Source organism: Fistularia commersonii, chromosome 4 (assembly GCF_037954325.1).
Source record: "Fistularia commersonii isolate RoL2024-O1a breed Wild chromosome 4, RoL_Fcom_v1.0, whole genome shotgun sequence".
Lineage (NCBI taxonomy): Eukaryota > Metazoa > Chordata > Actinopteri > Syngnathiformes > Fistulariidae > Fistularia > Fistularia commersonii.
The window spans coordinates 4772260-4794564 of record NC_141287.1 but is presented as its reverse complement, the minus strand read 5'-3'; the positions used below and the strand labels follow the sequence as shown (position 1 = coordinate 4794564).

General features: G+C 40.1%; 3 protein-coding genes across 4 annotated transcripts; all 3 read right to left on the bottom strand.

The window, feature by feature from the left end:
* Positions 1 to 1809: 1809 nt before the first annotated feature.
* LOC147234439 (gamma-crystallin M3-like) lies at positions 1810 to 2840 on the bottom strand. The gene is made up of 3 exons (XM_086144796.1): positions 2775 to 2840; positions 2426 to 2668; positions 1810 to 2291 (listed from the first exon to the last, which is right to left on the bottom strand). The coding sequence occupies exons 1-3, from the start codon at positions 2787 to 2789 to the stop codon at positions 2019 to 2021; spliced, it is 531 nt and encodes a 176-aa protein (XP_086000922.1). The 5' UTR covers positions 2790 to 2840; the 3' UTR covers positions 1810 to 2018.
* Positions 2841 to 15498: 12658 nt separating this feature from the next.
* LOC147234438 (gamma-crystallin M3-like) lies at positions 15499 to 16349 on the bottom strand. Of its 2 annotated transcripts, none has more exons than XM_086144833.1 (3): positions 16235 to 16349; positions 15898 to 16140; positions 15499 to 15817 (listed from the first exon to the last, which is right to left on the bottom strand). In XM_086144833.1, exons 1-3 carry the CDS (start codon positions 16241 to 16243, stop codon positions 15539 to 15541), a joined length of 531 nt encoding a protein of 176 aa, XP_086000959.1. In that variant the 5' UTR covers positions 16244 to 16349; the 3' UTR covers positions 15499 to 15538. The 2 variants fall into 2 exon arrangements, with proteins under 2 accessions (XP_086000959.1, XP_086000960.1); XM_086144834.1 differs by having other exon boundaries at positions 15499 to 15814.
* A 3297-nt stretch (positions 16350 to 19646) lies between these two features.
* On the bottom strand, positions 19647 to 20577 carry LOC147234437 (gamma-crystallin M3-like). Its single transcript, XM_086144835.1, has 3 exons — positions 20529 to 20577; positions 20194 to 20436; positions 19647 to 20108 (listed from the first exon to the last, which is right to left on the bottom strand). The coding sequence occupies exons 1-3, from the start codon at positions 20535 to 20537 to the stop codon at positions 19830 to 19832; spliced, it is 531 nt and encodes a 176-aa protein (XP_086000961.1). The 5' UTR covers positions 20538 to 20577; the 3' UTR covers positions 19647 to 19829.
* Between the last annotated feature and the right edge of the window lie 1728 nt (positions 20578 to 22305).

Below are 22305 nucleotides of genomic sequence, written 5' to 3'. Positions count from 1 at the left end.
ATTTCTTTTACAGTACATTTCGGAGAAAGACAATCACTGAAATATCGTTCACCTGAACAGTGTACTCAATAATTCATTTGCTCATTTTTCTAGGAACATATAAATGTTTACAGTTGCAATCTAATAATTTCACAGTTCCAGAGCTTTCAGTTGTGTTTACCTGTTAATTCATTGTTTAATGTTCTAAACACATGCATGATTCATAACAGTTGGGTCTAAATGCCAGTGGTATTGGCACTAACATATCTTCAATACCAAACTAGTTATTTTTTTGACCACTTTAGTTCATCATGTCTCTGCTACTAGAGTTGCTTAATTAGTTTTTACCTAAATCTTCTGAGGGTACCATATTTAAGCACTATTAGTCGCACCTAAAAGCCTGTAATCTTCTCAAAACCGACAGTGAGCCTTATACATGGATCAATATTGAGCTGCAGGAGGTCTTGTAACTACGGGAAGCAGCCACCGACTCCACTTTCTCCCGTAGAAGAAGTAGCGCGCAGTGCATGCTGGAATATATGACTGTGAGAAGCGTCCATTTTCATTTGTGTGTTTGTGTGCGTGCATCACCGAATTAGTCGCGGTGAAAACGGTAAAGGGGAATTCCAGTCCCACACGACTTGAGTGATGACCTGCACCAAGTAAAGAAGACTAAACAGAGATTCCGAGGACACATGAGATTTCTGTCACAGGGCAACATATTGAGACAAACCGCTATTCACTCTTTCATTCACATATCTGGACAATTTGGAGCCTCCAGTTAACTGACGTCAAGTGTTTCGATTGTCAGAGGATGTTTGATAGAGACGGAGAGGATTATTGGGGGTTTGGGAAGGACATGCACAAATGATAGATTGATAACTACTTCAAGCGATGATGATAATAATTGATAACTGTTGAATTGATACTCTAATAACCTTAATATTCACAATGGAAATAGCAGTGGCGGACAGCTGCTAAGGTGAGGAGAACTGTTTGTCTCAGACTTAGACATCATCACAACAGTTAAGGTTTAGATGGTAGAACCAAATTACAGAACTCGCCATGAGAGGGAGTCAGAAAATGGAGAGTTATTGTAAAGACTTGGAAATAATGAAACAGTGTCAGAATACAATGGTGAGGTGGATTCTTAGGGGAACTTTCAAGCCGATAAAGGGAAGAGATGTTGGATTGGCTGTTGGAGATGATTAACTTCAGTTTCACCTTCAATTCAGGATTCTTGTTCACACGTGGCTGTGCTCTCACACTACTGCTTGTTTGAGACAAGTGTCTAATTTTAGGACATATCATCTTGACCTCCTGTTCTTCATCCATCTATTTTTAACACAGCTAACCCTATTGTGGGGTTGCAGGGTTAGTGTACCTCCCAGCTGGCCCAGGGAAAGAGGCAGTATTTACCTTGACTTGCACACCTGTCATTCACAGGACCTTCCTATTCTATTACGCTGTTTTATTTTATACATTGTCATCTCACATCTTCTGTAATTCCGATAAATCCTTAATGTAGTTGCATTCTGCACATATCCCTTTTAGAGGTACGGAGAAATCGTCTTGTGCCGCAGATGTTGTTTCACATAAGAAATATATTATTTGAGTTCACCTTGATCGCCTCTGGAGAAATGTATCCGACAATCAAATCCCCCAATTTTTTTTTTTTCCTGAGTTTGTGAGAGCTTCTAGTTTTCCTACCATGGTGGTAAAATAGTCGCTGTGGGCCTTCACTGAAAGTAATATAACTCATATGCCTTTTTAAAACACATAAACACATCATAACACACATAACACATTATATTAAAGAAACACTGTCAGTGAGATCATAACTGCTTTTGATTTTAATGTGTAGTGGCAATCTGTGTCTCATATTGTTTACAATGACCAACGTCGGATATACACACATTGAGTGTCCATCAAAAACCGAAATTCAAGGGGAAAAAAAAACCCTCCCCAGAATGAAATTATGTTTTCGGGAAAAAAAAAAAACAACTTTTGTTTCATTGCAACTTCCACACAGATTTGTTTCACATATCCATGATACGCCTCATACTCATGAACCTCGAGCTGCTCATGCCTAGCTCTCTGAAGCTCCTGTACTCGCCAGGCCTCAGGTACATCATCTTGCCTCTGAAATGGGGCTGCTCGTACATCAGCCAGTGGCCTTCCATCACTTGGCAGGACAAGCAGTCAGACATACGGTAGCGCTCCATGATGTTCTCACAATCTTCCATCAGCTCATTCATCTGACCATTGAAGTTCTCCCTCTCGAAGATCCTCATCCTGAACTGACCTCTGTGCTGTAGTGGAAACAACACCACCATTAGATGCAAAGTTGATAGTAAAACTCATTGTCGTTTAAGAAAATACTTTCACAGGAAGTTCATAGCCTGACAAGCAATGCACTACTACTGTGAAAACAATAGTGCCCTACCATTGGGATCACACGGCATGACCTAATGCAGTCTCTCATTCCCATCATGCTCATGTAATCGGCATATTCGCCCCTCCTCAGCAGAAACTGATTTCCCATGTAGTTGGGACGGTCGTAGACCATAAAGCAGCCACTCTCCACCCTGCAGGACTGGCACCTACTCAGGACAGAGGACATATCAGAGCAGTCGCTCATGCACTCATAGGAGCGACCCTGGAAGTTCCTGTCCTCGTAGAAGATAATCTGAAAAAGTAAAGACACCAAAGATAATTTGAGCTCAAAAATGTCCTTTATTATGGTTTTCACATAACTAATCAACTGAATAGAGCTGTGTTTTGAATGATCTTACCTTGCCCATGGTCATGATGGTGGTTGTCTTGTTCCTCAGAGAACTGTGTTGCCTCTACAGTGGGGATGGTCCTGTTTTAACTGTTACTTTTATACCTGACCAAACCCAAAGAATCTGCTGCTCCTATTGTGTAAAACCCTGACCCAGCAACATGGTATAGAGGCCTACAGAGTGCTTAGGGGCATTTGTCACATTTCCATGTGACTGGATTCCCTAGAAGACTTTAGAATGGGTTTTTCCATTGGGAAGTCAAAATAAAGAGTGTTTTTAGCAACTTACATTTTGGGTTAACACACAATAGTCCATTTTTCTCATTTTGTAACACACCATGTGACCCTAAATTGGCAACTGAGTGATTTACAGGCAAGATTTTTTCTTATCTGGACCTAAACAGTCCAACATGTGTATATATATAATATACCTCTATAAAAAATGAACAAGATTATCCAGCTACTTCAGGCAAATGTAATTGGAAAACATGGAGCAGCACACAGACCCCCAAAGAGGTGTAACTGAGCAATTCCAAGAACTGAATATTTCATGAAGATGGACTTTATTGCTCACAGCTTTTGAAATGGTTGCTGAAACTCTGAACAGATGACTTAATTTCTGTTGGTGAGGATGAACCTCTCCAAAGCTGATATGAAAATTAAAATAAACTTGTGCTTTGGGTTGAATTATATGAAACATATTTCCTGAAAACATTTTTGACAAATACTTGAAATGATGCTTCATGAAACAAGTTCATGAAATGAATGTTATTTAAGTTAACAAACAATTGTTCCTATATGATAAATATTTGTAAAGTAGTTTGCTTTAAATCAGGGTCTCAAATTTAAGAAAAAAAGGTACCGTATATAATCTAAATGTAATCTATTAGCCTTCTTCTTCTTCACCTTTTGGCTTTTCCCTTTAGGGGTCGCCACAGCGAATCAGCTTTCTTCATCTAACCCTATTCTCTCTAAATCTAATCTATTAGTAATATAGTAAAAATATTAAGGTACCTTAAAAGGGATACATTATATATATTACATATACAGTATGGTATAATAATTACGTATATAATTTGTATAATTATATACATGTATATGCTGTGTATATTTCAAATGTATATGTTTATATTGTATTCTCTTGTTCCCATTTCAGCACAATTTTGCTTAGCATCCATTCATTTTGTTCCATTTTCATTGAAGTGGTAACCTTTCGTTTTTTTATAGATTTTTTCTTCTTCAATCCATCGTCTCTTCACCTGAGTTTCCACTTCAGTCCGCGAATATGACCAAGAGATAATTGATCAACTCTTGTCCCAAAATAAAATGTGAATAAATTCACTGAAATCAATTCTTGCAATATTCAAGGCTATTTTTTAAGGTACTATGGATTGAGCTTTTGACTATCATCTAATACTGCGCTGGAAAGATGTGTTAAAATGCATAATTATTGGAAATATTAGTTGAAGTCATCTGTTCTTTCTTGATCACGTCATTCATTAGAGGGCAGATGTCAAGTTGTCTCCCCTGAAGGTGTGTCTCAGAATATTTCTGCTGTTTTCCGATCTCCAGTCTCGTTATCAGACTCATCATTGGCTGGTAATTTCCAACAATGTGACTCCTCAGTTTGTTTTCCAAGGCCTCTTAGAATGCAAAACCATAGACCTATTGGCTAATGTATTGTGGCTCAGTACATCATATGTTTTAAACCAGGGTGAGGTCTGTGCTCCATAAAATTCCCCTTTGCAATCACATAGACTTGGATTTCAGCAGTCATTCAGACTCACCGACTTCATTATCTTCTTCTTCTACCTCTCCTTTCGGCTTTTCCCTTCAGGGGTCGCAACAGCAAATCAAACTTCTGCCTCTAATCCTATTCTCTGTATCCTCCTCTCTCACACCAACTACCTTCATATCCTCTCTCACTACATCCATAAATCTTCTCATAGGTCTTCCTTGAGACCTCCTGCCTGGCAACTCCAGTTCCAGCATCCGTCTACCAATATATTCACTATCCCTCCTCTGTGCATGACCGAACCATCTCAGTCTGGCTTCTCTCCAAAACATCTACCATGTACTGTTCCTCTGTTAGACTAATTCTTGATCCTATCCATCCTGGTCACTCTCAAAGAGAATCTAAGCATCTTAATCTCTGCAAACAACTAGCTCTGCCTCCTGTCTTTTTGTCATTGGAACTGTTTCTTGGCCATACACTATCGCTAGTCTCACCACTGTCTTGTACACCTTTCCTTTCATTCTGGCCGAGTCTTCTATCGCATAGTACCCCTGACACTTTTCTACACCCATTCCAACCTGCTTGAACCCGTCTCTTCACCTCTTTTTCACACTCTCCGTTGTTCTGGACTGTTGCCCCAAGCACCCGGAAATCCTCCAACCTCCTGATCTCCCCTCCCTGAAGCCTCACCATTCCGCCAAAGGTCCTCTAATTCACACACATATACTCTGTCTTGCTGCTACTAACTTTCTTCCTCTCCTTTCCAAAGCATACCTCCACCTCTCTAGATTTCCTCAAGCTGTTCTCTGCTCTCACTACAGATCACAATGTCATCTGCAAACATCATGGTCCATGGAAATTCCTACATAACCTCATCTGTCAGCCCGTTCATCACCATTGCAAACAAGAAGGGACTCAGAGCTTATCCCTGATGGAGTCCCATCTCCACCTTGAACTCCTCTGTTTCCCCTGCAGTACAACGCACCACTGTCTCACAGCGAGCATACATGTCCTGCACCAGTCTAACATACTTCTCTGACACTCCAGACTTCCTCATTCAATACCAGAACTCCTCTCATAGCACCCTGGCATATGCTTTTTCTAGGTCTACAAAAACAAAATGGAGCGTCCTCTGGCCTTCTCTGTACTTCTCTATTAGCATTCTCAAAGAAAATACTGCATCTGTAGTACTCTTTCGAGGCATGAAGCCATACTGCTTTCTTGGCTTGGGACTGGCTCAGGGAGCCACTGCTCCGTGCCCACTGAGGCTCTTTAGAGGTCATTTTTATTTCCAAATTTCCTCTTGGGATAACTATTATATCTTTATCAGCCAAGGTTACCACCACCTATTTTGGTTAAAGTTATCAAGGGGTGGTGCAGCACAGGGGGTTAGTTTTGTTGAGCAAGACAGTGAACCCCTAACTGCTCCCTTGGCGCTGTTCTGCTCATGGTGCATCCATGGTGGGTTAAATGCAGTAGTCAAGTTGTGCTGTATGTTACAATAAACAAATTTCTTCATGTAAGATTTTTCTTTTTATGCCCTTTATGTTAACCCTGTCCTCTCCTTATGTTAGCCACAGTCTCTTGTTGCTCTGTAGCAGAACCCATCAACATCGTGTCCTCTGAGAGCAGTCCCTCCTGCAACTCTGACGGCAATGACGCTTCAAGTATAGTATTTACCCTTTGACTAGAATGAAGAAGACAAAAATCATATGGAATTTGTAATTTGTATGGTTGTAAGAATGAATGTATCTTTAACGTATTACCATTCATCAGGGAATATCCAAAATTTAAACCCCAGGATCACACATTACGCATTAACATCCAATGCATATTGCATAAGCGTTCAGTTGTCTTTTAATAATGATAATGGTAATGATAATGATAATGATAATGATAATGATAATGATAATTTATCCTTTATTTCCCTTGTGGGCAATTAAACCATCATGGATGAACTATGAGCAGTAGGTTGCTGTCCACCAGCGCCAGGGGAGCAACACTTTGACACACAAGTTCACACATTTTCGGCTCCAAAGACGATTGCTCCACGTCTTGTGCCCATTTGCCCCTTATAGAATCTCTGTCAGATATGTCCTGAGTGTGTGACACAGTTGGGCATATATTTGGAGCATTGCTGTCATGCCTTTCTACTCTAAGCCACAGGAATTCAGTTGCAATTCTGCTGTAAATATCTAGTAAAATTATGTTACAATCCATAATATCTAATAGAATGCGCTTTAGTTTGAAGCTCCCTTCATCATTTTTTGATGTGATCCTTGAGAGACAATTAGACAGCTACATACGTTGCTTTATTTACTTTTAACTTCAGCATCTGTAGAAAAAGAGGGCTAACAGGAATATTGTTGTTTGAGTGAACAACCACAGAGCTTAGGTCCAAAGTATGACTGTCTTGCAAAGCATGAAAACAATTGGCTCCCAATGTCCCATAAAAATGATGCTATCAAAAGTATCAAGTCTAAAATACTACCAGCTTGGCCTGTACTTACAGGTACATGTCAAAAAGTTAGAACGATATGAAAAAGTTTTTTATGTCTGTCATTTCAGAATGTGAAACTTATATTTATATAGATTCATTACACATCTGGTGAAATATTTCAAGCCCTTTTTTCTTGAAATGTTGATGATTATGGCTTACAGACAATGAAAACCAAAATTCAGTGTCTCTGAAAACAAGAATATTACACAGGATCATAATAAGAGGATAATTTAAGCAGTAGTGTTGTTCATTTCTATGCACTCATACTTGGTCGTGCTCCATTTGCATGAATTGCTGCATCAAAGCAGTGTGGCATTGAGGAGATTAGCTTCTGGCACTGCTCTGGTGTAATGGAAGCCCAGGTTGCTATTGATAGCGGCCTTCAGGTCATCCGCATTGCTGGTTATGGTGTCTCTCATCTTCCTTTCTCTATGGGGTTCAGTTCAGGTCACTTTGTTGGCCAATCAAGAACAGTTACACCACAGTCATTGAACCAATCTTTGGTACCGTTGGCATTGTTGGCAGGTGCCAAGTCCCGTTGGAAAATGAAACCAACATCTCCATAAAGCTTGTCAGTAGAAGGAAGCATGAAGAGTTCTAAAATGTCCTGGTAGATGGCTGTGTGACTGCTTTCTTCAGAAAACACAGCAGCACATGACATGGCAGCCCAAATTGTCACTGACTGTGGAAACTTCCCACTGGATTTCAAGCAATGTAGATTCTGTGCCGTTCCACTCTTCCTCCAGGCTCTGGGACCCTGATTTCCAAATGACAAGCAAAAATTACTTTCATGTGAAAAGAAGACTTTGGACCAACAAACTACAGTCCAGTTTATTTTCCCCACAGCCCAGGTAGGAAGCTTCTGATGTTGTCTCTGGTTCAGCAATGGATTGACACAAAGCATGCGAGTTTTATCTAGTATTGGTCAGTGAAGAATGCCTCTCTGCACTGACTCCAGTACACTCCTTGTGAACCTCCCCCAAATTCTTCAATGGATTTCGTTTGATATTCCTCTCAAGGCTGCTGGTGCATCTTTTCCTACAACACTTTTTCCTTCCACTCAACTTCCTACAGACATTCTTGGATACAGTTGTGAACAACCAGCTTCTGAAGCAAGGACCTTTGTAGGCCTTACCTCTTTTTTGAGGGCAACAATGACTCTCTTCTGGACATCTCTCCAGTCAGCAGTTTCCCCCATGATTGCGTAGCCTCGTGACTCAGAATGAGAGTCTATTTAAAAGCTCCTGATCTTCGCACCTTTGAGATTATTTTAACTGTAGTTTATTAGCTGTTTAGGGTGTAACACAACTTTCCAATTTTGAAAATTTTCACAGTATTATAATTTTCCAAGACACTGAATTTTGTGTTTCATTATCTATAAGCCATTATTATCAAAATCTCAAGAAATAAAGGATTGAAATATGTAATGAATCATATAATACATGGATTTCACTTTCTGAAATCAGTGACAAAATATATTGAACTTTTTCATGATATTCTAATATTTTTTTAGATGTAGCTTGCACTGACCTGGTCAAGTTGTCATTCACTTGGCTCAGATTAATATCTAACAAGCATTTTGTGTATATATTGGGATTTGGTCAAGAACCAGGGTATTTAATTCTTCACTGGTTCATGATGATCAAACTGTGGGAGCTGAATGCTGACCTGTCCTTATGTGGGTGTAGGGGGAATGGTTGGCTGCACATTGGCCCTGACGGACTTAGCCCTAGAGTGCTGAAAGGATGTGCCTCTCAGCTGTGTGGAATCTTCACATACCTCTTTAACCTGAGCCTAATCCAGATGGTTGTCCCTGACCGGTGAAAAACCTCATGTCTGGTCCCAGTGCCCAAGTAGAAGAATCCCAGCACACACAGCGACTACAGACCAGTGGCCCTGACATCACAAGTCATGAAGTCGCTGGAGAGGCTCGTCCTGAGGCAACTTCGTAATGTTGTTGGACCTTCGCTGGACCCCCTGCAGTTCGCTTACCAGCCCCGGATTGAAGTGGAAGACGCCATCATCTTCCTGCTGCACAGAGTATACACCCACCTTGAGGAGGCAGGAAGCATTGTTAGAGTCATGTTCTTTGACTTCTCCAGTGCTTTCAACACCATTCGACCTGCCCTGCTGAACAGGAAGCTCCTGGACATGCAGGTAGATGCTCCACTCGCGACCTGGATCAACAACTACCTCACAGGTCGGCCGCAGTATGTGAGGCTGGGAAACATCACGTTGGACATCATTTTGAGCAGCACGGGGGCGCCACAGGGGACGGTCCTGTCTCCCTTCCTGTTCACACTTTACACCTCAGACTTCAGGTTCTCCTCGCAGTCCTGCCACCTGCAGAAATTCTCAGATGACTCTGCCATCATGGGCTGCATCAACGGAGGCCAGGAGGAGGAGTACAGGAGCGTGGTGGACAGGTTTGTGGAGTGGTGTGGACTGAACCACCTGCAGCTCAATGTGTCTAAGACAAAGGAGCTGGTGGTGGATTTCAGGAAACAAAGGACCCACCCGAATCCGGTCACCATCAGGGGTACTGATGTGGACATTGTGGACACCTATAAATACCTGGGTGTCCACTTGGACAATAAACTGGACTGAACCTTTAACACCAATGCCATCATCAAGAAGGGTCAGAGCCGTCTGTTCTTCCTCAGGAGGCTCAGATCTTTCAACGTCTGCAGGACTATGCTGCATATGTTTTACCACTCGGTGGTGTCCAGCGCCATCTTCTACGCTGTTGTGTGCTGGGGCAGCAGGCTCAAGACAGCTGACACCAACAGACTCAACAAGCTCATCAGGAGAGCTGGGTCTGTCCTGGGAGTAGAGCTGGAGTCTATTGTGCAGGTTTCAGAGAGGAGGATGATGAGGATGCCCCACAGCATCATGGACAACATCCATCACCCCCTGCATGCCACGTTGATGTCCTATCAGAACTCTCTCAGTCGTAGACTGATACCACCAAAGAGCTCCACTGAACGCCACAGGAGGTCTTTCCTACCTGAGGCTATCAGACTTTTTAATTCCTCTTCCCTCAGCCGCAGGGAATCTTCAATCTTTGTGGTTACAATTAACAGTTAAGACAATTCACATGTCATTGTATTTCTTATTCTTCCTCCTTTCTACTATTATCTATTACTGTTATGTTTTTTACTTGAAACTCTGGCACAACAATTTCCTTCGGGATTAATAAAGTTGTTCTCATCTCATCTCATCTCATCTCATCATCTCACATATGGATTTTCATTAGCGCCAGGTCTTTGATTCAGGTTGCAGTCAAGATGTGTGAACTCACTGGTAGGAGGCTTGCTGGTGACATAATGGCTTTGGTAGGTTGTTGACCTGTGAGTTCCTTGTAATCTGAAAAGTTTGTGCTGATTTCATCATTGTTGCTGCTCAAATGTTGCAAAGGAATTCCTTTGTCCCCAATCATCCCTGTTATATTTTTTTCGTTCTGTTCTGTTCTCAGGTTAGTGTCGTGGCTTTGGTCTCTCTTCTGCATTCGCAGACATGGTGACATAGACAGGGTTCTGGTTTCATGGGCAGTTACTTATACATGATGGGTAACAATAATGGGGAATTTGCTGCTTTTTCTCTGGCTGTGGTACTACTGAAAGGTTAGTTGTCCAAGTGCAAGGCCTGTGCCGTTTATTTTCTCATCACTAGGCCATGGCCTAGAAACAGCAACTGTTTGGAGCTAAGATTGAGGTTTCAGGTTGAACTTGTTCATCTTTTAATTTTTTTTTGATAAACTGGGCTCTGGCTGTCTTAATTATTTGGCTGGCCAAATACTTAAAGGCCTATTTGACAAATCAAACATACAGAAACACTCCTTGTTTTTAAAATCCAGTCGCAGAAGTAGCAAGCAACTCTCAACTCTCTCAAAATAACTTGCATTCGTGCAAGGGAGGGTCTGAATCAATAACTCCAATCTATTTCTATTTCTGTGTGATTCCTGGCTGTGCAATTGATTGGCAAACAGAGTTGAGGTTCTTTAGCAATCAAATGTCCAATGAAGCCAAGTGCTTTGCTTACTTGTAGTTATGGAAAGGTGCATCTTCCGTAAAAGTTATGGCATCATTCAATGTTGTTACACACTTGGCAAGTAGAATATCTACTACCTGCTTAATTTTGTTGTGTTGCAATTTACATAGACAATAAAGCATTTTCGTTCTATCTAATCCCTTGTTCATGGCTGTTGCTATGCAGGCTTGTTAGACCTTCTTGCCTCAGGGAGAGCAACAACCAGTAAGGTAATACAAACAATCTCTACCCCTGTCACATGATACATGGACACTTCATTCACACTTTATCCATTTTAGTAAAAATGGCAAATATGGCAGGTCTGCACAAACCTGCTGCTGCTCCCATGCTTTGAGTTTAGCTGTGTTTAAATGACTCCAAAGAATTTTGCCTTTGTACAATACTTTTATGACTTAACAATGACATTGATAAAAAGACAGTAGGCAGAGCTGGAGATAGTGGAGATGAAGATGTTGGGGTTTTCTTTGGGAGTGATGATGATGGATAGGATCAGGAAAAAGTCTGTCACAGGGACAGCACATGATAGGTTTTTTGGAGAGAAGATCAGGGAAGCCAGAAGGAAATGGTTTGGTCATATACAGAGGAGGGATAGTGAATATATTGGTTGACGGATGCTGTAATTGTAGCTGCCAGGGAGAGGGTCCAGAAGAAGACCAAAGAGGCGATTTATGGATGTAGTGACAGAGGATATGAAGTTAGTTGGTGTGAGAGAGGAGGATACAGAGAATACGGTTATATATAAAAATCAAAAGGAAAGATTATAATAGCTAATCCCAAGAGTAAGACTAAAGTCCTCCAAAAGTCAGGCAATTGCCTTTTTTTACAGGGTCTCATCAGACCTTTTCTCTACATCACATAAATGGGATATGAAGTTTGCAATTCGAAAACATCAGCAGAATTATATCTGCCCATCAACTTCTGTGCTTAAGAAATTTCATCACTTGCCCCTATAAGATAACTCTCTGTGGTTGAAAGTTATCAACAGTCAAGTTTATAAAATGGCTGGAGAATTGGCAACTTATCTCCCTGGTCTAAGGTATTAGACTAGGTATCTTCTGCCATTGCTTAATTGTCAGGGCATGTCCTCCACCTTTTGAAGCTGGACCAGTTGCATGGTTATGATTCCTATGTAGTCTGCTTATCTGGATGACAGCTAGAATCTTCAAAACAGATTGAGTCAGGATAGACTACAGTACATCATCACTTACCATTCAGGTGAGGCAGGGCAGGGCTTCACCTGAGTGGGCACAGATTCTCATATCTGCTGCTTGCTTTAGTCCCATGGTGTGCAAGACCTTTGAGCACAAAATTATTGGAAAAGAGTGCCTGAAACATGGCCATGCCCTACAAAATCATTCACAAAATGGCTTACACCCAATCCTCTGTGACTGGCTCCTAGACTTTCTGACTGGCAGACCCTGGACTGTCAGGATAGATAATAAGACTTCAGCCAGCATCATCATACATGCAGGAACTCCTCAGTGATATGTCCTCTGCCCAATCTTCTACACTGTGTTCAGAGTTGCCTTCCATAAGGACAAAATCATCCCAAAGTTTGCAGACACTGCAGTGATAGGGTGCATCACTGGTGGGGGGGAAATGACCAACAGCATGGAGATGGTCACTCTGGTGTCATGGGGAGGACAACAACCTTAGCCTCAATACAGACAAGGCTAAGGAGATAAGTAGAAATGAATAAGGAGAGGAGACCTCATCAGCCACTGTTCATCCAAAGTCATGAGCAGTTTCAAATACCTGAGTGTCCACATCAGTGAGGACCTCACCTCGTCCCTCAACACCTTGCAAACAGTTAAGAGGGTTTAACAGAGGCTGCATTTCTAAGGAGGCTGAGGAGGTTTGGCGTGCCAGCTAAGATCCTCAGCAACTTCTACAGCTGCATTGTTGAGAACATCTTAACCAGCTGAATTAGACCACAGTGTGGTATGGAATCACCACTGCTCTGGACTGCAGGGTCCACAGGACAGCTGCCTCCATTGCTAAGGATGACATTCACACCCAACGGGGACTGTTCACACCCCCACCTATCAGCCGGTAAAGGATTGTGAAATTTAGGACGACACAACTAAAGCACTCCTTCTACCCAATTGCCATCAGATTCCTGAATAATTAAAAGAAGTCAATAAGCATGTACTACCTCTGGACAATTCCGCAATTTTGCACTTTTCCATCCAGCACAGCCAAAGTTGCACTCAATTATTCACGTCACTGTGTATTTAAACTAGCTCCATACAACTGCACCTGGACTCAAAGCTGCATTCAACTTTATAATGCACATCTTATCAATAATGTGTAAATTTCTAATCCTATTTACATTTCTGTGTATATTTACATTTTCCTGCCCTGTATTGGATTTCCCTGCACTGTTGCATAGGTTACACAGTATGTTTATCATCATACATTCATGAATACTTATCTGGATGCACTGCGGGTGTACAAAGTAAGAATATCACTGTACAGTAAAACACGTTTCCAGACTGTTCCCATGACAATAAACACTTTGAATCTTGAAACTTGAATTATGGTGGTCAGTAAGGGCATGCAAGGCTTTGGATTAAGTCTGGAGTGGTGGAAGCTGACAGTGGTTTAAATACCCCTTCTCTGTATAACAGTTTTCACAATGGGGCTTTCCGTTTCACCAAATGACAGATTGGTTTCCAATGAATGACTGGCAAACTTGGTTTGCTTTTGCAATAAAATTACACTGCATAGATATGTCTGGTCAAAGAAAGACAGAGAAGAAAGCTGCAGCACTTCGGTGCAGCATCGGCTTCAACACATTCTAGGTATTTCGTAAAGGAACAAGATGAAAGAGGATTGGGGACAACTTTGTCTTGTTTTCAAATAAGCACTCTGCAGTCTGTGTACAGCAGACCAGAATATCACCAACTATCTTTACATTCAAAATTCACTCCAATTTGTAATCACTGGAAAAAGGAGAGAGTCTTGAAAAACTTGATAGTGGATCCCCTCCATTCAAGACCACAGTATTGACATACAATTGATAAAAGACATTGAGAAATCACATTATTTGAAAAACGGGTGCCTTGATGATGAATGTTGTTGCACTTGGATACAAAAAATGGATCTACGTGTGGAAGTTTGCATGTGAGCGGCAGAGCAGTGTTACACGTGTGTATTGGATGCCTCAAAATGCCTGTGTGAGGTTTACTCATTCTACCATCAGTCATCTACTAATACATTACTATTGTAACATAGTGCAAAGAACAAAGTTCCCCTTTGTGCAAATACCATGTTGCTGGAAGGTTATGTGGGCACAAAGGCAACGTCTGGCCCACCCCCAACACTGACCAAATTTAGTGCGAGAACTGACAGTGCATACGTACAAAAAGGCCTTGCAGGCATAGACAACCTCTACCTTAGTTTATCTTTCCTGCTTTTGTGAATTTAGTTTAAGTACGAGGAGCTAGTAAACCTCCATACAAGACCTGCATCCAGAAAACCCTGATCTGTGCAATGTTTTCCTCTGCTTTTCATTACCTAGACAAGTTCAACAAATCCTAGTTCAGATTTCAGATCCATAACCTTAGTAGATTAAAGCAGGACCTTACACTCACACAAATAAATCAAATAAGTCCATCAATAACAGATTGATGGATGAATGCGTGGATGGAGAAATATCTATGCTGTGAATTTCCCCCCCATATATAAATTGCCTCTTTCTACAGAACCTGGTGGAAGAGAGTCAATGTTTAACTGTGTTCTCCAGTATTTTCCCATATTTTTTATGTTCTTAGTTTCTGTACTCATGATGTTGTCATTTTTTACTGATTTCATTTTTTTCCCCTTATCTTTCACACTCTTTTCCTTTATTTAGCCCCACAAGATTAAATCCCTTTCTGACTCTACTGGGCTGTCAATGTTATGTATTTGAGTCCAATGTCTTTGTGGTCCAGGGTTGACAAGAAAATACATTCAGAGCACTTGAAACGATGTAAAAAACCAAAAACAATAAAACAAACAAAACTTTGGACATGGATACCAAACTACAATTGTTTCTAGCACAATTTGCATACGAATAATTAATTAAGCAGGTTGCATGGAATAGGCTTTTCCAATTAGCTGTTCAAACAGTATAAAAGAGGCTTTCTTAATTTCTATTTGTGTTCATAACCAGCCTGCACCAGTTTATATTCACTATCTATTTATTTTAGGTGTAGATAATCCTGCTGTATTTTACTGTGAAATGGATAGTGCATTTTTGGCAAGTTTGTGTAGCTAATCATATGTGTGGTTTAATTTGTGATTGACAACATCATTAAATTAAATTATACGCCGTTAACTGTGGATTGTTTTTTGCAATAAGGTATCTTAATTTTCACCCCTGCCCCCCAACTTAACATTGAAGGTTTATTTTCTATTCTTTTTGAACCATTAATTTGGAAAAGAAAAAAATGTACAACACCAAAGTTACGAAAATTATATTATTTATTTGCATGAAAATGTACATTTAGCACATATCAGTGATACGCCTCATGCTCATGAATCTGGTACTGCTCATGCCCAGCTCCCTGAAGCTCCTGTACTCGCCGGGCTTCAGGTACATCATCTTGCCTCTGAAATGGGGCTGCTCGTACAGCAGCCAGTGGCCTTCCATCACCTGGCTGGACTGGCAGTCATTCATGCCAAAGCGGTCCATGATGTTGTCAATGTCCTCCATCAGCTCGTTAGACTGGCCGCTGAAACTCTCCCTCTCGAAGATCCTCATTCTGAACTGGCCTCTGTGCTGCTTTTAACACAAGAAAAAAATATTTAACAAAATGTTTGGTTCCAAAGAGCCAGCAGGTTATTTTTGAGTTTATGACCTACCATGGGGATCAGACGGCAAGACCTGATTCCACTGCTCATTCCCATCATGCTCATATGGTCAGCATACTCCCCCCTTCTCAGGAAAACCTGGTTTCCCATGAAGAGGGGACGCTCATAGACCATGAAGCAGCCACTCTCCACCCTGCAGGACAGGCATCTGCTCAGGTAAGAAGTCATGTCAGGGCAGTCGCTCATGCACTCATAAGAGCGACCCTGGAAGTTCCTCTCCTCATAGAAGATGATCTGAAAATGTATTACAGTATTATAGATTAACATTGCTCCAGACAATATTTGATACTAAATTACAATAGAAACTATACTATTGATTGTTTCCTACCTTGCCCATGGTGATTGCAGTGGTTTACCAGATCAGTAAGGGGACTGCTTGTGATCTGATGCCTGAACATGTTATATTTATACCTGGACAGACACAAAGCCTGTGTGGCTCTCCATTGTACAAACCTCTGAGCAAGCAATCCTCTTTAAATGCCTATAGACTTTTGTATACCAGTGGGGTCACAACCTCAAAAGAGAATTTTCCTTTAACAAGAATAGAGCATACCTTTTTTCATTTTATTGGTTGTATATGAACATTTTTGTACAATACATAAAATCTCACTGGAAACAGCAATACATTTTTATCTGCACCATTTTATTTTCACTGAAAACAATATTAAGGGGACAAAAAAGTGTCATCAGGCAAACAATATTTTGCAATCGGGCAAAAAATTACTCTTACCAGGTGTATTTATTCATCTTGACAAAGGCTGGAAATGTCAGGTATTCTACCAGTATGGCCGTTCACATGATCCAATTTCCCACATTTCCGACATTGTTATTTAACTTGTAATTTGCAGTTTGTTTGATGTGTTTTCTGCATATTCTGAATGTTCTCTTTATTATAGGTATCATCTGTATTGTGTTTTGATTCAAATGTACTGGATATCAAAAGACCAAGGCTCTACAAATGCAATAAAAGGACAACAGGAATCACAATCTGCCTTTGACTATGAGGCAGCTAAGATCAACTCATTACGTTAAGAATGAAAATATGATATGTTATATAATACAAAGTGTAAGAACAGCTTTATGAGAACATCACAGACATTTCAGAATCCATTAATCAGAGGAAACAACCTAGAGAGAGAGTTCCTATATGTCTTGGTCTGAACTCAGTCTGAGTTACACTGGACTGTTTTAAATACAATTTTGAAGGGGGGCACAACCAACTTCAGCTTCTCTTGGATGACCCCAAAGCATTATCTAATAGATGAATTATATAATTATTAAGTTCCAGTTTGTCTGAGGTAGATCCCAGGTTCTCCTGCCAGTCAGATCTTGCTGGAAGAATCTCAATTTAGAGGTATCTAGAAGGCTCCTTGCCCACTGGATACTAAACAACTTCAGACAACTGCAGTCATACTAGACAGACAAACCTGTCTATCTCAGGCCCCTTTGTTGTAAACAAAACTCATAGATGCTAAAAACCCTTTTACATCAGGCAGCAGCTCTTTTCAAGTCTGCGACTGGATTCAAGTCTGCGACTGGATTCCAAAGACACGTGGCCTCTGACTTGAGCAGCTCCCAACTTTGATGCAAACTGCATTTGTGAATGATGGAGGCGGTGATTTGAAACCAAGACAGACATATCATCGCAAGAAGGAGAGGGCGATTCTATGGTCCCTGTACGGGGCACTTTTCCCCCCACTGACTGCAAATACAGATCTGGTAAAAGTACGACCAACATCTCTTATCAAACGGCAGACGGAGTCCAACACCAACAAGAAACATTATTTTGATGCTCTGCCAAATGGAAGCATATAATGCTCACAATTCAAATTGAAATGCATTTGCAGAGATGCCTTTTAATTTTCAGAATGGGGCTGCATATTTTGACTCATAAATAAAATGAGGAATAAGAAATCTAAACTGCATTTTCATTGTTTCTTCTTTAGGTCGCACATTTTATGACAAAGTTAATAAGAAAATGGGAGAACACTTGCAATTAAGTGACCAAAAATAGATTGGGGTTGGTAATCCAAAGCAGTGCAGGAGAATGATGTCTATGGCCGACCTTCTTCTTCTTCTTCTTCTTCTTCTTCTTCTTCTTCTTCTTCTTCTTCTTCTTCTTCTTTGTGGCTTTGGGCACTGGAATAAAGCATATACTCAGCTGTTTAGCTGCCACTCCTTCATGCTGTCACGTAAATCTTACATTGCTTACACCAGCGCTGCTTGGGATTGCTAACCTGTGTTGATTTTTGGCAGTTTAGATTTGTCATTACTCATTTTTTGAAATAGTTAAAATATGCAGCCACATAGGAAAAGCATTTCTGTAAATGCATTTAAATTCTCTTTCATTTGAAATTTCGTCTTGTAATTTATGACAGTTTGCTGGGTTATGTTTTGAAAAATACATCTAGTAGGTCTTCCATCCATTGCATTCACTCACATAGTTGGGGCAATTTTCCCGACAATTTTGCAATTAACCGACATGTTTTTGGGCTGTGGGTGTCACACAAACACAGGGAGAACACGCACACTCCATGCAGAAAGGTTCCCTTGTTGGAATCAAACCAGGGTGTTTTGGGCTGTGAGGCCAAAGCGCGAAGAACTGTGCCACCATGCTACCTGCTAGCATGACTTTTGCTTTCCAATTTGGATTAAGTCACAGAAAGTGCAATCTGATAGAATAAAATGAGAAAGCAGTTTGAATTTCTTATTACTCATTTTAGTTACGAGTCAAAATATGTAGCCACAGTCTGAAAATGAAAGAGCATATCTGTCAATGCGTTTTAACTTGAATAATGATCATTATATAGTTCCGTAAACCTTACTCAATGGAAGAAAACATTAGATTTTGACAAAGTGAAAGCATCTTTTAGAAATCATCAAAAAGGCAGGATCAGGACAAATATGTATGGTTCTTGACTGCATATCTATGAGAATACAGGATTATATGAAGTAACTTGTTGTTACTCGTTGACCTTGGGCAATGAGCAACAGTTACTAGTCACTGTTTAAAATTATTTGATGCTTGTTCAACCTTCACAGGGTCATACAGATAAGAATATCGAGTATATTAGTGGAAATCTATCCACTTAAGGTATATGATTTAATTCAGAGGAGAAATTACAGGGGTTAAGAAAAGAGCCAAATACTGATCCTTGAGAGCATTGATTTCACATCAGCATATATTACTATTTTTAATGAAATGCATGGAAGAAGGCACAATGAGTTTCTATGACAGAAGCAACTAAGTGAAGATAGACTATATTTTGCGGGATCCTTTAAAATGTATTGTGAGAACAATATCAAAGAAATGACAAACCCCGGAGGCCAACTGAAATGGTTCAAATAAATGTTCCTCACCAGTTGGAAGGGTGTTGAGGAATAACTTATTCCAAATATTTTTAAAAAGGAGAAAAACCTGAAAACTGGGTGAATTGTCTCTGCCCCTGAAATCTCATCTCAAACATGGGTCAACAGTAATGATTTTCAAAACCAAAACTATTTTGAAGGCAGTGGCAGTCCCAGGCAAACCTTTTCCCCAAGGGCAAGCTACAAATGTATATTGATCTTTCTACTTCATGATATTTTGTTATATAACTGTATGTAAACTTTAAAACTCATGTATCTGTTTTGGGTATGTATAACTAATGTGCTAACAAACATGCATACGACAGAAATAGTCCCATTGGGAAAATGTTATTAAGGTGCATGTTCCTGTGGTAAAAAGACTCAAAAGAAAATTTTGGAAATGTACAAGCTTTATTTTCAAATAAAGGTTTCCTTTTCACCGAGCATGTGTGACTGTTTTCAATAGGGATGTGCTCATTTACCCATACTGACATTTCCTCTTGTACAGGCCAGACGTCTGAGTAGCCAGTACAATTAAAAAATGTTTTTTTTTGTCAGTCACATTTACAGAACATTTAGTTGCAAGAGTCTGTGATGCGCTTCATGCTCATGAACTTGCTGCCGCTCATGCCCAGCTCTTTGAAGCTCCTATGCTCGCCAGCCTTTGCAAACATCATTTTGCCTCTGAAATGGGGCTGCTCGTACAGCAGCCACTGTCCGTCAATCACCTGGCAGGACAGGCATTCAGACATGCGGTAACGCTCCATGATGTTCTCACAATCCTCCATCAGCTCGTGCATTTGACCACTGAAGTTCTCCCTCTCAAAGATCTTCATTCTGAAGGGACCTCTGTGCTGTAAATAAAATTGTAAGAAGTTTGCCATAAGCAGGCCACCAAGAAGCAATTCCCTACTCATATTGAAAGATCAAATTTCCTACCATGTTGATTGTACGGCAAGACCTGATGCAGTCCCTGATGCCTGCCATGCTCATTTGGTCAGCATACTCCCCCCGCCTCATGAAATACTGGTTTCCCATGTAGTTGGGACGGTCATAGACCACAAAGCAGCCACTCTCCACCCTGCAGGAGTGGCACCTGCTGAGGAAGGAAGACAGCTCAGGGCAGTCGCTGCTGGTCTCATAAGAGCGACCCTGGAAGTTTCTCTCCTCGTAGAAGATGATCTGGAAACAAAGATGTGTGATCACAACTATTTTTTTTTGGCGGATTGGAAATTGAAAATTAATCATATTTTAGCACCCTCCCCAGTACATACCCTGCCCATTGTGACCCTTTGGCTGTTCCTCTGGACTGTGGCTGCTGTGTATTCGTGTTGGTGGTGACCGTTATTTATACATGCTCATTTTGAAAAAGAGCATGTAAGGCTTCCATTGTGCAAATCCCTGACTCGGCAACATACAATAGAAGCCTACTGAGCAGTTAGGGTGTTAAAGGGTTATTATCTGACACTATACCTTTGTGGTTGAAATGCATGTACTGTTTACATGCTACTGTAACCTAAAGGGTATAATGAGAAGCTTCCATGAGTAATATTACCATTTTTCACATACTGTATCTCATAAAATAGTCACACCGGATCTAACATCATTATCTGGTTATCAGCCAACTGATGTAAAACTCCCTTGTAAGCTTGACATATATGAATCTGTTCATGGATTAAAATTGATTGATACGGTGTGTAAAACCATTATGGTACCGAGAGGCTGAGACAAACACATTATTTTACATCACAACTCACTGAAAGCTATATCTTTGAGGTTATATAAATAACATAATTTTTAAGGCTATGTTCATTTTATGTATAATAAGTTTAGCTTATGAGGGCAGGTATGTCTGTTTGCAATTTGTAGTCTGTCTCTTTTGGTAGAAACGTTTATGTTGTTTACAAAAATAACAATATTATCACAGTATACACTACTGTTGTGTACATGTCATTAGTTTTATTTGTTTGTCTTTTTATTATACATATGTGCGTGTGTGTGTATATGTGTATGTGTATGCGTATGTGTATATGTATGTATATATATATATATACACATATATATATATATTCTTATATGAATATATGAATTCTTATTTGAATTCTTATTTTTCGTAATCCACTAATCAACAGTTATTGACTAAATTTTCCACAATAATACATTTTCATTATGAGACAAACGAGACAAGATCTGTGGTTTTATAGTTGATTCTGGGTTGTGTTGGGTTATAAGATAAAATACAGGCTGGGTTTGTTAATATGTTATTTTTTTATTGTTAGCATTTTTTGAGGCGTTAAACAGGTAGAAAAGTCAGATTCAGAGAGTGTCCGTGTGTCCCATCATAGAAACATGAATTGAGGTAAGTTTAAATTTACTTTGTTGTCTGAGACATTGTTTTATTTTTGAAATGGCGTCAATTCTTAACGTTAACCTCACCTTCCAGTGAGTTTCAGGTTGATGACAGCCAAGTCAGGGAATACAAACGATAGGAGATGTATATTTAACTGTATTCCATTTTTAATCCAAAATCCTTGTGTTTATTTCTTTTAAGCTCAGTTGTACACTTTTCATTAGTACGTTGTACATTGAAAACCTGCGCAATGTTCTTATTCACAACCAGCAATCACAAAATTCTTCATACTGGGTGATGCTACTGTAAGGGGGAGGAACTGCGTGATCCAGAATGTTTCTTGTTTGAACAGTAAGTTTTTCATTTTCCTTCTTTTTTTATTGTTAGTGCTGTGAGAAATTAGTACAGTGAAGCAGTGACTCCTGCTGGACCATTCTGGATTTTTTCTAGGTAATTTTCCAGAGGAAGAAAAATTAACGCTAATCATATTTGCACTCTGATGTATATTTAAGGTCACTATCCAAAACTATGATCATAGAAATGTGGAAATCAAGTATTTTCACTCAAAAATGTATCTTATACAAACAAAAAGACCTGTTTAATCTAAATAATGACCTTACAAATGGTTCAAGTGTGATATATTCATAAACTTTAGCTGTGATTCACTTTTCAGGTTATTTTAGAGCATTTTATGGCAAGGA

Coding starts and splice junctions, on each gene's coding strand:
- LOC147234439 (XM_086144796.1), bottom strand. Junction 2,292..2,425: donor CATGCCGTGTGATCCCAATG/GTAGGGCACTAT, acceptor TTTCCACTACAG/CACAGAGGTCAGTTCAGGAT.
- LOC147234438 (XM_086144833.1), bottom strand. Junction 15,818..15,897: donor CTTGCCGTCTGATCCCCATG/GTAGGTCATAAA, acceptor TTGTGTTAAAAG/CAGCACAGAGGCCAGTTCAG.
- LOC147234437 (XM_086144835.1), bottom strand. Junction 20,109..20,193: donor CTTGCCGTACAATCAACATG/GTAGGAAATTTG, acceptor TTTTATTTACAG/CACAGAGGTCCCTTCAGAAT.